General features: G+C 45.5%; 3 protein-coding genes across 3 annotated transcripts; 2 read left to right on the plus strand and 1 right to left on the minus strand.

The window, feature by feature from the left end:
* Positions 1-483: 483 nt before the first annotated feature.
* LOC103973149 (trihelix transcription factor ASR3-like) lies at positions 484-3,392 on the minus strand. Its single transcript, XM_009387640.3, has 2 exons — positions 2,464-3,392; positions 484-850 (listed from the first exon to the last, which is right to left on the minus strand). Exons 1-2 carry the CDS (start codon positions 3,050-3,052, stop codon positions 594-596), a joined length of 846 nt encoding a protein of 281 aa, XP_009385915.2. The 5' UTR covers positions 3,053-3,392; the 3' UTR covers positions 484-593.
* Positions 3,393-5,294: 1,902 nt separating this feature from the next.
* Positions 5,295-7,061, plus strand: LOC135622804 (coniferyl alcohol acyltransferase-like). Its single transcript, XM_065125001.1, has 2 exons — positions 5,295-5,749; positions 5,840-7,061. The coding sequence occupies exons 1-2, from the start codon at positions 5,327-5,329 to the stop codon at positions 6,761-6,763; spliced, it is 1,347 nt and encodes a 448-aa protein (XP_064981073.1). The 5' UTR covers positions 5,295-5,326; the 3' UTR covers positions 6,764-7,061.
* Positions 7,062-9,067: 2,006 nt separating this feature from the next.
* Positions 9,068-13,919, plus strand: LOC135622799 (uncharacterized). The gene is made up of 7 exons (XM_065124989.1): positions 9,068-10,904; positions 11,493-11,583; positions 11,717-11,874; positions 11,995-12,046; positions 12,244-12,326; positions 12,524-12,617; positions 13,198-13,919. Exons 1-7 carry the CDS (start codon positions 9,237-9,239, stop codon positions 13,851-13,853), a joined length of 2,802 nt encoding a protein of 933 aa, XP_064981061.1. The 5' UTR covers positions 9,068-9,236; the 3' UTR covers positions 13,854-13,919.
* The last annotated feature ends 20 nt before the right edge of the window (positions 13,920-13,939 follow it).

Genomic DNA, 13,939 nt, shown 5'->3' on the forward strand with positions numbered 1-13,939 from the left:
GCTAGCTAGCTAGCGAGCGACAGGAAAACAAATACAGCAACTTAGAAGAGTACTCTCCGTGCAAAGCAGGTAAAAGAAGACAAGCGTCATAGGATTAGGAGAGGAGGTCACGTACTCGTCCCCTCGTCTCTTCTCTTCTCAGGCAGCAGCTCCCCTCTTCTCGGTCTGTCGTCCTCCTCCCACGAATGCACCCATTTATGTTGTGTCTCTTCTGTCGATGGGGCGTGGCGCGGATATAGCGGGGCGGTGGTGGTTTTTCTGTTGACACCTTGACCAGGTACGGTCTCGAACGCTGTCAGTTGGCTCCTCGCTTTCTTTTACGGTGGCACGACAGCTGCGGTTTCGAGGCGGCAAACGTCGCACACATCAGCAAAGGAGACACAAATGCCTGAGGCGGCAACAACCGGTAGTTACAGTACTTCCTACGCTTAGATGAGGTCTCTGGTAGTTAGCAGTAGCTACGCAGTACAAAACTACTAAGCATGCTTAACACGATGGATTTCTTTTCTAAAGATCAAGATGCCCATAATTAACAGTGTCTGAGATGATGCAACCAAAAATGGGGAAAACACGGGCATCACATAGCCATCGAGTCAGATGAGTCTGATTCCTCCAAAATTGCCAGCCCTGATCAGCTCAGTAAACTGGTTCAGAGGGCCAACAAGCTCCCTCAAAGCTTCGATCAGCTGATCAGCTTGGCGCCTAGTGAACTCTATGTCTGCAGCTTCCAGCTCTCCTCTGAGTATGGCGTGTATCCGTTGAGCATTGTCTTGCAGCTTGCTCGCCATATCTCTTGCCTTTTCTCTCTTCTTCTGAGTAGTCTCATCCTCTGCATTATTCTCTTTGGAACCTGAAAAGGTGGGATGTGATCGGCTAAGTTATTCTCCTTGTACATGGAGTGCAATCATCAAAATCCAAGTTGAGCTGGTTGCATGTTTGTTCTCCACCACCAGAGTAAATACCAACAATGATATCTAGCAAACAGCTGAAGCAGAGGTCAAAAGTCGATGAAAAGATATACAATAGTTGGGAAATTCCAGTGTTTCTCGATACACCATAATTCACAACTTATCTACAACAACAGCGATACACGAAAATAGTCCTACCGGCATTCGACAGACATCTCAGATGACTAAGTAATTCAGTTGAAAACTTCGTATAACTTGCCTGAATTTAAAACCTCCTTTTTCATTGACAATATATTTTTAGCAAGTGTTCCTTTTTTTACCCAACCGAGTAGCTAGTTTTAGAAACTTGAACAGGAAAACAGGATGTTCTGAAGTTACAAATTTGAGATATCAAAATTTGCAATTAAAGGCCGATCCTAAAAAATCCCTACATTTCTCATTATCTTATAAAAAATGGCGGCAAGACGCAACACCTGAAGATGTGAGAAACAAGAGGATACACTCCATTTGTGTAATGACTAACCTTTTGGAAGACACAAGAAACGCAAAAAACCTCAAGGTATAATTATCAGGACATACACAAAGAAGTAAAAAGAAATAAGCATGGATTATGCAGTTGCCATACCCATTCTGAAGCAGAACAAGGCATGAGGCCAAACATAAAATCAGGCACATGAACAAGCATGCGAAAGCCATGATCATGACAAGGCACAGCATAAACAGGGCAAATTGCCACTTGCTGTGCCTGTGCCAATCTGATCAGGCATAGAACACAGAACTTAAAACTTTGCTACACCAAAACATACTAGCATTGTACCATGCATCGCATGAGAAGCTGTCACAACATATTATTATATTATTGGCGGACTAGCAGAAATGTTCCTAAAAATGCAATTACCTGCAATTTTTGGTTAAGCTGACTTTCAGCATAAAAAAATGTCGCAATGGCAATCTCGAGATCAGATTGGATTTTGCGCTGCTTTAGTTGTTAGTAAATTTTCACAAGTTCATCTTCCATATTTTTGCATAGGGATATTTGCATCTCCCCTTAGACAAATCAATATTGACAGGCGATTAAAGCTAAAAGATACTCCATAGCTGAAACATATGACATGATATTTATCCTATACTAATTGGACAACAGAAAAATTTTCGAGCACAAAGAATAGAGTTTTCATATGCTTCTTTAACTATACACTTCCATGCATACTTAAGATGAATCAACATATAATATGTATGGAATACTCCCCAATTATGTCCATTGATGGAATTGCGTTTGTATATGTTGAATTTCATCATACATTTTGGATCAATTATTACTAAAAGCAGTTTCCTTGGCAATAATTAAAAGTATGAGCAGGTTATTGATATCGATTGGTGCCTTTTGACATTGTAAAATCCAACTTGTGTAGAACAACAGTGTTTGACTAATGATGCATTTGTATCATCCAACTATTTGCATGATGTCTGCATAATGGCTTATGTAGAACAACAGCCATTAGCTTCCCTAACAAGAAGAAAAGCTTTGAGAGTCACAGCCAAGTAGTCAACGTACCTTGAGCACCATTGGCATCCAGAATTGCTGCCTCCATGGTCACAATCAGGTCTTCGGAACCACCAGCGGTATCCATAAGGTTCTCTGAGTCGACGTCGCCCCACCAAGCCTGGTCCTCATGCGGCTTAATGATCGTCTCCATGGAACCAAAGATTTCCGGATCGAACAAAGTTGGGAGGCCCAGGTGCTGCTTCTCCTCGCTGTCCAAGCTCCAGTAGGAGCCCTCCCCGTGCCGGGACTCCCACTCCCTGATCTTCCTGTACCCGGCGAGCAGCGACTCCCACCGCCGCTTGCACTGGTAGGAGGATCGGATGACGTCCAAGGCCACGCAGTTGTCGGATATCATCTTCCACTTCTGGTACGAGGAGAGGGCCCTGAGCCAGTCCTCGTCCATGGCGGCGGTCTCGTTCACGAGGACGAGCAACTCGTATGTGGTCCAGTCGGCGGCGGCCTGCGAGCGAGTGCAACGAGAGGAACTCGCCGGCCCCCGAGGACTAATGCTGGGGTCAGTGCTCATCTTCCTGCGCTGGGATTCCTTCTCCTTCATAGGGGTGATGGGCAGAGCCTGGATGATGCCGGCTTGCTCCATGTTGCTAGTCCGTAGAGTCAGAGAGGAAAAGGGGAACAAATAAGCATCGGAGTCGTGTCCGTGGAACGGGGTCGGGGATGGACGACGGAAGATTTCGGCCGATTTATCGGCCCTTGCGCCAGAAAATGGCAGGACTCGGCCGGAGACGGTCGTTTCCAATCGGCAGAAGGAAGACAGGTGTGCAAGGGGAGGAGGCAGAAGAAGCAGCACCGGCAACCCGGCCGGACCAGAACATGTAGAGAAGTTGGAGGTTACCGACTTGGTCGAAAGGCCCTGCCTTGCGCTCGCCGGCAGGAGGCGCACTCTCTCTCCTGCCTCCAAATGGCTCTATCCGTGTGTGTGCGTGTAGTGTGAGAGAATCCAGAAGATTTGGCAGAGACCGGAAGGGACCCTGTAAGTGGGTCCCACAAAAGCTACTGTGTACATTTTCAATAAAGGAGTGACACATCAGCCGGGACGCGGTAACCATTGATGGGCGATGCGGCCTCTCTTAGACCGGATCATCACATCATTCATCTGCCCATGAAAGCAAGCAGGTGGGCTTTCACAGGTTCGAGCAGCTTCACAGGCCCGCTAAATGGTGGGCTAAGTGATGAAGGTTGCATTCCACTTGAGCTACTAACCAAGCACGCGATGATCTGTAGAAGCACTGGATAAAGTGTCGTCGCCAAAGCTCCACATACGTGGCCTTCCCACATTTGGGTGGTTTGGAGGAGGCAGCGGCTTGATATCCTGTCGGTTGAAAGTCTTGGATGAAGAGTAGTCACAGCAGCATTTAGGTGGGAAAGCCAAGTCACAGGAGACGCCGGTCAAACTACGGTCCACCGCCGCTGGAATTCAAGGTGCGTCCGAGCCCCCCAGTGGAGATGGTAGGGAACGGCTGAACAGAGGAAGTGAGTTGGCAACGAGGAGGAGACTGGGAGGCCATTTTGGTTACGGTCGCCCACCAACCGCACTCGCAGTTTGTGTCTACTCTTCGCAGTTACCTAGGAATTTGCTCCACTACTTGTAATTGGTAATCACTAGAACAAAGGCAACTTTTAGCTAAGTAGTGGATGGAGGTGCCAGCAGATGCAAGAACTGATCCATGCATTTGGGTTGGAAAACCTAGACATTGGTTTAGCCATCAGGTGGAATGTTTTAGCCTCTTTTTTATGGGAGAGAACACAAACATGGTAGGTGATCTCGGTTGGCTCTTGGATTGGGAACAAACGAACTTTGCCATGTCCACAGAGGGACTGAATCTGTCAGATGATGGAACATAATTCAAAGCCTTCTGGTAAGGCATTCACCATCAACATCATCATCTCTCCAGTTCAAGAAATTATTTATCAATCTAAAGAAGAATCCAAATGCTTATTTAAGTGTGATGGTTGCAGTGGAAGTGCTACGGAAACCTCTGTCTAATACTTTTCCTCATCGGAAAACAAACTCTGCAAGTGAGTGACCTTCCAATGGGAACCAAATCTCCTCGACACTAAATTCCCTTTGTATCCTACCACAATTTTTCTTAAGAAAGAACGAAAGTTGACTCCATGCAAAACACTTTCTGATAACACTTGTTGATGTAAAGAGAGGGATATTTGACAGGTTAGATATGACTTAAACTAGCTGGTTAGGTGCTTCAGCCTTCTTCCTTGATGGTTGACCGCGGCAATGGATGCTAAATCTATATATGTTTCCTTTCCTTTTAGCTCAGAAAGCAAGATCTTTGTTGGTGGTTCGGATACTATATATGGGTCTGTTGAACTAAGCTTATAATACAGTCTACAGTTGTGTTTTCAATGTGCGTTTGGTTTAAACTAAGCTAAGACTCCCATTCTTTATGAGGGAGTTTAGATTGTCATTGCTCTGTCAGTAACATGAGTTTGTGTACGTAGCCTTAAGAAAGCAGTCGACGTACACAACATTGCATGCATGTGTTAGCTGAGCTGCTGCTGTGATTAATGATGGATGCGAAAGGACAAGAGAGATTTGTAGATACCCATAGAACATGCAGTTGAGGTACCAATCGTAGCTATATGATATCCCAAAATCATGGACTATATATATATATATATATATATATCCTCAGGTATTTCTTCGGAATGATTTGGCATATCAAAGAAACAAGCAGAGGTAGCTGCCGAGCCCCCTCGATTATTATATGTTCATTTGGTTAGAGCTAGCGTGACAAACTTACCTCTCCGCTTCTATAAATTGAACCTAAAGCCTCTTTGATCTCCAAACCATCTCCGATTCGCCTCTCTCATCGTAAAGACAACACACACAAGGATGGGAGGAAGCGAAGAATTTTCCATGGACGTTAAGGGGAGTGAGACGGTGGTGGCGGTGCTGCCAGTGCAAGAACACCGCTTGCCGTTGTCCAATCTGGACCTCCTCTTGCCAGACATGGACGTTGGTGTCTTCCTCTGTTACAGGAAACCAGAGGGGAAGCACTTTCACTCCACCTTCGCCTCCATGGTGAGCTTGCTCAAAGCATCCCTAGCGCAAGCGCTGGTGACGTACTACCCCTTTGCAGGCCAGGTGGTGGCGAACTCGGTGGGCGAGCCGGAGCTGCGCTGCAACAATCGTGGCGTGGACTTCGTCGTAGTCTTCGCGGACGTGGAGCTTAGGGAGCTGAGGCTCTGCAACCCCGACGACAGCGTCGAGGGGAAGCTGGTGCCGAAGAAGAAGGAAGGAGTTTTGTGTGCGCAGGTACTAAACGCTCCCGTGCTTGAGGTTGCGCAGATCAAGATCTCGATGTCGTACTGATACTGGGCCTGTGTGTTGTGTGTGGCATGACAGGCAACAGAGCTCAAGTGCGGCAGCCTAGTCTTGGCCTGCACGTTCGACCACCGCGTCGCCGATGCCTACTCTGCCAACATGTTCTTGGTTGCCTGGTCGGAGATCGCCATGCTGAAGCCCCTCTCCCGGCTCCCCTCCTTCCGCCGGTCTCTCCTCACCCCCCGCCACCCGCTTCAGCTCCATCCTTCCTTCGACCGCCTCTTCGTCCCCGTCTCCTCCCTCCCGCCCCCCAAACATCATTATTCGGACCAAGCTGTCAACCGGATTTACTACATCGCCGCTGCGGACATTAACCGCATGCAGTCCTCCGCCAAAAGGAGAAGCAAAATCGTGGTGTTCACCGCCTACCTCTGGCGCGTTCTGGCCAAAGCAGCGGCGCCGGAGGACAGGTGGTGCCGCATGGGCGTCGTCGTCGACGGCCGGTCTCGTCTCGGAAACGCTGCCATGTCCAGCTACTTCGGCAACGTGTTGTCGATCCCCTACGGCAGGTTGAACGTGGAGAGTCTGAGGCGGATGGAGTTGGCGGAAGTGGCGGAGGTGGTGCATGGGTGGCTGAGACCGGGAACCACGGAAGAGCACTTCCGGGGGCTGGTCGACTGGGTGGAGGTGCACCGTCCGGAGCCGGCGGTGGCGAGGATCTACTGCGGGGAGGCGGACGAAGGGCCGGGGTGCGTCGTGTCATCAGGAAGGGCGTTTCCGGTGGCGGAGGTGGAGTTCGGATGGGGGAAGGCGGCGTTCGGATCCTACCACTTTCCCTGGGGCGGAAGCGCCGGGTACGTGATGCCGATGCCGAGCGCCAAGGGGAACGGGGACTGGGTGGTGTACATGCATATCCAGAAAGAGGTGGTGGCGGCGCTGGAAGAGGAACAGCCACTCGTGCTTCGTCCTTTAACACCCGATTACTACCTTACAGACACCAACTGAAGCAACCACTGTCGCCGCCACTTTGTTCCTCAGTGCTTACATTTGGAACGTATGTACTGCCACGTTATGTTAATACCAGTTGTTCCCGCTCATCTATGATAATGCTTAGCGTGACGCCGTCTTCCTGCGTCGTATTTGGCGGCCGTGTTGGTCCGCGTGAGTCTTCACTTAAATGTCAAGATGGAACCGCGCGCGTAGACGTGGGCGGTGGTGTCGGTTGCTAGCCTTATCTACGGTGACAACTGTCAGCGGCATGGGTTGCGGTCATGTGGTCTCCCCACCATTGTTTGAATTTAGCAGTTCTCGTCAACACGGATGGGAATACTATAACAGAAGTTTCAATTGTCAAAGACATTTTTACACCTAAAAACATTAATTTTAAATTTTTTTCTATGATTTCTTAATATAAATAATATATTAAGTATTTTATAACAAAAACTAAGATTCAATTGCATGAGAAATATATATATATCAATAGTAATAATAATAAAAAATTGGCAATGGAAAGAGAACTCGGGTCAACAATCAATTAAAAATTAAATTATTCGTTATATAAGATCAAATATAACACCCTCAAATTATCTCTTAATTAAATAAATATCAAATAATTTATTATATTTTTTATTCTCTCTAAAAACTCTAATGAGAATTCTCTCGTCATAAGAGCATCAAACGTATATGTTATTATCTATCTCGCAACACCTAAATATACATTAGATATTTATAAAAGAATTAAGAATGACCAAATAGTCTATTCGATTTGAATAATACAGTAGAACATTTCTATGATGCCATGGATTTTCAACGATTAGCAATATTTAATGTGATTCAACAGTAAAATTTTACCCAAATTTTAGATGTAAGCTTTTATTGTTACATGATAACATGTCTTCTCGTCGATTGATATCAAGTAAAGCTTCACTTAAAATGCAACGGAGATTACACTTAGGTTTAGTTAAAGATCATTATTATGATTAATTAGTATTTTTTAGGGTTTCTAGAATCGAGACTTCTTCGTTGAAAAAAAAATGTTAGCATGAAAATAAAAATATTATATATATATATATATATATATATATATATATATATATATTCTTATGGTGTATAAGGAGAGTATGGTTGAACATATATAATTCAATAATCTTCTAATTAATTGCACATGATAAAAAAATTATTTTCTTCTATACGAGAGTATGTTAGTTTTACGTTATATTATGTGAATAAGTCATTGACATTTTTGATCGACCCAATATAGTTTAAATCCGTGTGTGTAGGGTTGCTTAATATGTCTTTAAGATGAAAACACTGAGCTCTTAAGGTATCACCTATATGAGGTCAATAGAGGATTTATCGAGTCCCTCTAACGCTAAAGTTAATTATCCGGATTGGTAAAAAAAAATGATGAACCATTTTTTTTTATATTAAATATGAGCCTTTATAAATGAAATATTTTATATATCTCCTCAGGTAGAGAATGACTTTGTAGTATACTTTTCATTATTTTTTTTATCGATTCAAAAATTCCTCTCACCCTCTTCAACACTTGGTGGACTGTCGCTCCAAGCCCAATAATTTAATCTCCTTTGAATGGTACTAAGTAATACCTCGCTCAAAGCCCATTGGATAGTGATGGACCGATCCGCTTCAGCATCACCATCAATCAATCAATCAATCAATCAATCAATGTTCTATTTATGAACATAGAAATACGTAATTTAGCAAAGAGAAATCAACTACATTTTCTCCGTTGGTAACAATAATTATAGAGCAAAACCACCGGTATTCTACGACCTAAATTCCGAAATAAATAAATAAAACAGATGCTTCAATTAATTCTGAATCCATGATAGAATATGAAAGAATACAAATTGGAAAAGAAATCAAGGTTAATACTAGACTGACTTCACATCATGATATTTCTAATAATACAAAGCCACATAAATTAAAGAGGAGAAACAATGACAACAGAATAATGTTGTCGACATACAATTAAATTAAAAATAAAAATATATAATGATAAAAGATATATATAACATGATGTTGTTACTGATAGTGTTTTTTTAATAATCTTTATAGTGTTTTCAGTATATCAATAAAAATAATATAAATATTATTAAAAAAACCATAAAACGAGTCTAAAATTGGCTAAAACTATATGAGTATTATAAATACAGATTCAAAATAATAATATTTATAATTGTTCTTTGAGAACGAACTAATTCACAGAGATGATGATGATGATGATGATGATGATGTGCTCGAGAGACAAGTCCATTTCACCGTAGTGTATGGATAAGAAAACCAAGAGACCATTTCAAGAAGGGCAATCCGAAGTGCCCTCGCGCCCCTCCACGACGCCGCACGTCTTCCCCTCTTCCTCTCCCATATCCTCCCTTAATGGCCCTCCTCTCCTTCTCCGGTCGATGCTATTGCCCTCTCCTTCTCCGCCTCCACCTCAACGACGACGGCGACGATGACGATGAAGCAGCAGCAGCAACAGCAGCAGCAGCAGCAAACAGCACGGGCGGATCGTCATCATCGTCATTGCGGCGAGGAGGAGGATGAGAAATACGAGGAGGGGGAGGAAGAAGAAGAGCAGGAGGAGGCGGAAAGCGAGGGGGACGACTGCTTCTTCGAGTCCTTCGATCGCGTCGCCTCGAGGGTCTCCTTCTGTCTCGACCTCCCTTCCGACTCGGATGACGACGAGGAAGATGACGTCCGCATCTCCTTCGCCTCCGCCGTCGGCCCGCCCTGCGACCTCCGCTGCGTCACCTTCTCCCGAGAGGAGTTCCTTGCGCAGCACCGTGACGAGGACGAGGGCCACCACCAGGGAAGAGGACCCGGTGGCTACGACTACGACGTCTGGATGGCCGAGCCCATTTCCATCAAGGAGCGCCGCCGCCGCCTCCTCCAGGGCATGGGCTTCGCCAGCAAGAGGGACCTCGCCGCCTCCCTACGGATCCGCAGCATCAGCCGGAAAGCCGTCGACGCCCCTGCCGTCAACGGGGACCAAGCCTCGGAATCGTTACCGCCGCTGCCGCCGCTACCGCCGCTACCGGCGCCGCAGTCGCCGGTGTCCCCGGAGGCGATCGAGGTGGCGGCCTCTCCCGACACGTCCACGCCCCCACCGGCGATCACCAGATGCCGATCCGACACGGAGCTGGCGACGAGGGGCTCGCCTCCGCTCGCCGAGCCCACCCTGACGCGTGCCGCCTCCGCCCCGCCCACCCTCTGGGACAACCTCTCGCGCGAAACGCCGGAAGCCGCCGGAGACGACGGAGTTGCAGGAGCGGACGATGCGGAAGCCCTCGTGCTCGCCTCCGGTGAGGTCTGCCGGATCGAGAATCCCGACACGGGAAACGAATTCGTGGTCAGCGAGTGCGACAAAGACGGGAAGGGTCGGCTCAACGACATCCCGACCGGGCTGCAGATCACCATGGAGGACTTCGAGCGGTTCCTGGGATACTCGCCGATCGTCAAGGAGCTCATGCGGAGGGTGAAACTGGGCGGCGGCCAGCAGCGCAGCAGCGACAAGGCCGTCCAAGCCATTGAGGGCCCCAAGAACTCGAAACCGGGATACAGAAAGAAAGGGGGCTGGTTCAAGAACATCAAATTCGTCGCGAGCTCCGTCACCGGGCTCATCACGGAGAAGGAGAAGGGTGATGCCGGGTCGAAGGTGACCGGAAAGTCGCCCGGAGACAACTCGTCGGAGCTGATGAAGGTCCGTCAGCACGGCAAGTCCTACAGGGAGCTCACCGGCCTTTACATGAGCCAAGAGATCGACGCCCATCAGGGCTCCATATGGAGCATCAAGTTCAGCTGGGACGGCCGCTTCCTGGCCAGCGCCGGCGAGGATCGCGTCGTTCATGTGTGGCAAGTCCAAGAATGTGACATCCATTCTACTTCGCTGCGGCGCCAAGAGAGTCGCACCCTTCCGCCATCCAAACCCGATGGATCCCCGGATGGGTCGCTTCCCAGCACCCAGCCCTTGAAGAAGACCAAGAAGACCAAGAGCAAAAAGCGGTCCCTTCCCGATTACATCAATATGCCGGAAGTCATCTTCTCACTCTCAGAGAAGCCGGTTTGCTCCTTTGAAGGCCATTCCGATGACGTCCTGGACCTCTCTTGGTCTAAATCTCAGGTTAATATCTCACTCTCATAATGTCATACATACAAAGGGAAGGCACATGCATCAAGGCTCATCGAATCGTGAGTTTTGTTTGATGATCTCAGTAGTAAGTGGAAATTGAAACTTTCCCCTCTGCATGAATTAACCTCGTGCCTTGTTTTTGTGTTATAGTGCTAAGATTTGTTTGGAGCTTAGCTTCATATGTCATAAGTTATATGCTTAATTAGGTCAAAAGGAGTATTTATGGGAAACGTCTCTCTATTGAGAGAACTAAAATAGGTGTCTTCTAGGAATTTGGCTCATTCTATGGTTGTTTTCACTTTTCACATTGTGATTATAAGGTCCAGAAACATAAGCCATTTATTAGTTTTAACCTTGAAAGGATTTGCTCAGTAACTTTGGAAGGCTTGAAAACACACCATTGTTCGGAGCTAATCTTTTGTTGTAGAATGATGAATTAAATCATTGACCTGTAAGAACTTGTTCATCTGATTGATTGTTGGTAAATTTGTAAGCATGAAAAAAGCACAACATACTGACGAAGCATTTATTGATAAGATTAATCTGGTATTCTTAATCGTTGTATCTTTTTGAGTGCAGCATTTGTTATCATCATCAATGGATAAGACTGTAAGACTATGGGACATGGAAACAAAGTCCTGCTTGAGGTTGTTTGCACACAATGATTATGGTAAGGCGACCAACTAAACTTTTACTTGCATTTTTGTCATTTGAATGCCACTTTGGTGTAACTTAATTCATGCTGATCTTTTTGATGTTTATTCTCTTAATGCTTCTGTTGATCTTGATTGAATTTTTTGCAGTAACATGCATCCAGTTCAATCCAATAGACGATAGGTACTTCATCAGTGGCTCTCTTGATGCCAAGGTTAGGATATGGAGTGTACCAGATCGCCAAGTTGTAGACTGGACTGATCTCCATGAGATGGTCACGGCTGCTTGCTATACACCAGACGGTCAGGTGCAACCAAATGATATTTGCGCGCACAGTACTTTGTCGATACTTTATTATCTACATTTCTATTGTACTATATATCCAAAGCCTGTTCAGTTACTAACTGGCTGTATCCATGTTTGAAAGGGTGCTTTAGTTGGCTCACATAAAGGGAGCTTCCGGCTCTACAAGACCACCGGTATGAACCATCTTTTTAAGTTCCTCAATCGAGGAGTTGTTCTATTTTGTAAATTGATATTGAAAGATTCCTCTCACAATGATTAATACTCTATCCTGCATTTTATACTTTACTTCCTATTTATGGCATATAGCTGATGTTATTATTGTTTTCAGTACTTAAAATGACCTTTGGGGTGTTCTGTGTTATTTTTCCAGATTGTAAGCTTTCCCAAGAAAGCCAGATAGATATACAGAACAAGAAAAAGAAGACAAATGCAAAAAAGATTACTGGATTTCAGGTAAACCTATATTTACATGTAAAATAGCATTATTTCTTAATGTAATAAAAAAATGATGATTACTGGCTAATAGTAATATTTTTAGGTCTGGAGAGAAATGTTTGCTAATAATCAACACCTAAATGTCCATTTGCCTTGGATTTATTATGCTTTGGGTACCGATATGCTAGATGACTAATTTGTGTGTGTTCAAACAGTTTGCTCCGGGCAACCCATCTGAAGTGTTGATCACCTCAGCTGATTCACAGGTTCGGGTCTTTGATGATCTCAAGATGGTTCACAAATTCAGAGGTACAAACTAAAATTAGAATTGCTTTTCTTTGAGAAATAGTAGTTAGTTTTATTTTGGTGTGTTTTTAGTATACGGTGCTATCCAGATTCTAAATGCAAACTAAACTATAAGCTAAAGTCACCTGTAGGTTTTATTCTGCTACTTTGCTTCATAAGGTCTCACGTCAAAGATGAGTTCTTTTTCTTTACCTTTGTATTTTATTTTTATTGAGAAAAATATCTAAATGCAAAATTGCAATCTTTGGGATTTGCTATAGATTTAGATGTTTTCTGATTGCATGAATCTATATTTCCTCCTCAAATAGATAAATATATATTTTTATTTTAGTTCGTGTTTGGCTGTGAACGATGTGATTTTGGTGTCTGAACAATTTACTAGCGACCAAAAACAGAGCATGCATTATCTTACAGGAGAGAACATCAAAAGTTTTGATGATGGTATAAGTTGTGCAGCAAACAATAATTTTGAACCATAGTCTTCAGTGAAGTTAATGTTCTACATCTAGTCAAATACGCAGGTTCTTCAGTTGTTGTAATGGTAGTGTGCTTGCTGATTGCTGCTTGGAAATGTGGAGTTCAGGTTTCCGGAACACCAGCAGTCAAATGTCTGCATCATATACCTCGGATGGGAGATACGTCATATGTGCGAGCGAGGACTCTCACGTATACGTATGGAAGCGAGAGGCAAACGCAGGCAAAAGCAAAGGCTTGAGCACCACTCGATCTCACGAGCACTTCTACTGCAAGGATGTGTCGGTCGCAATTCCATGGCCAAATGCCCGAAGTAACTGTTCGCCACTATCTCCGCCGCCCATGTCCGGGAGGTTCAGCCAGCAGGAACCCCTAGGAAGCACCGACTCGCAGCGGTCCACCGCCACACTCGATGACATCTTCCCCAGCGGCAGTAACTCATCCCCGCCTCTTCCCAAGAAGAGCGACTCGGAGCTGACACAGTCTCAAGCAGAGGAGCTCAGTAACATATCTCTCTCGGGCGCAGGGATCGGCAGCGAGTCATTTGCTTCAGCTTCCTCTTCCATGCGGGCTTCGGATCCTGGCTCATCTTCCTTGTCCTCCTGGGGATGGTACAGTGGAGGCAGTACCAGGAGCGGCGGGGGCGGCGATCAACCGAACGCCTGGGGACTGGTGGTTGTCACGGCCGGTCTGGGTGGGGATATCAGGATCTATCAGAACTTTGGCCTGCCACTTCGCCTCAGCCGGCAAACCAATCTATTCTGAATGAACCACACACTTTGATTACATTTCAGCTTAAGAAAAAGAAGAAACAAAAAAGAATTCAGCTTTTGATTCTTTGTTCTACTTAC

This window comes from Musa acuminata, chromosome BXJ1-3 (assembly GCF_036884655.1).
Source record: "Musa acuminata AAA Group cultivar baxijiao chromosome BXJ1-3, Cavendish_Baxijiao_AAA, whole genome shotgun sequence".
Taxonomy (NCBI): Eukaryota; Viridiplantae; Streptophyta; class Magnoliopsida; order Zingiberales; family Musaceae; genus Musa; species Musa acuminata.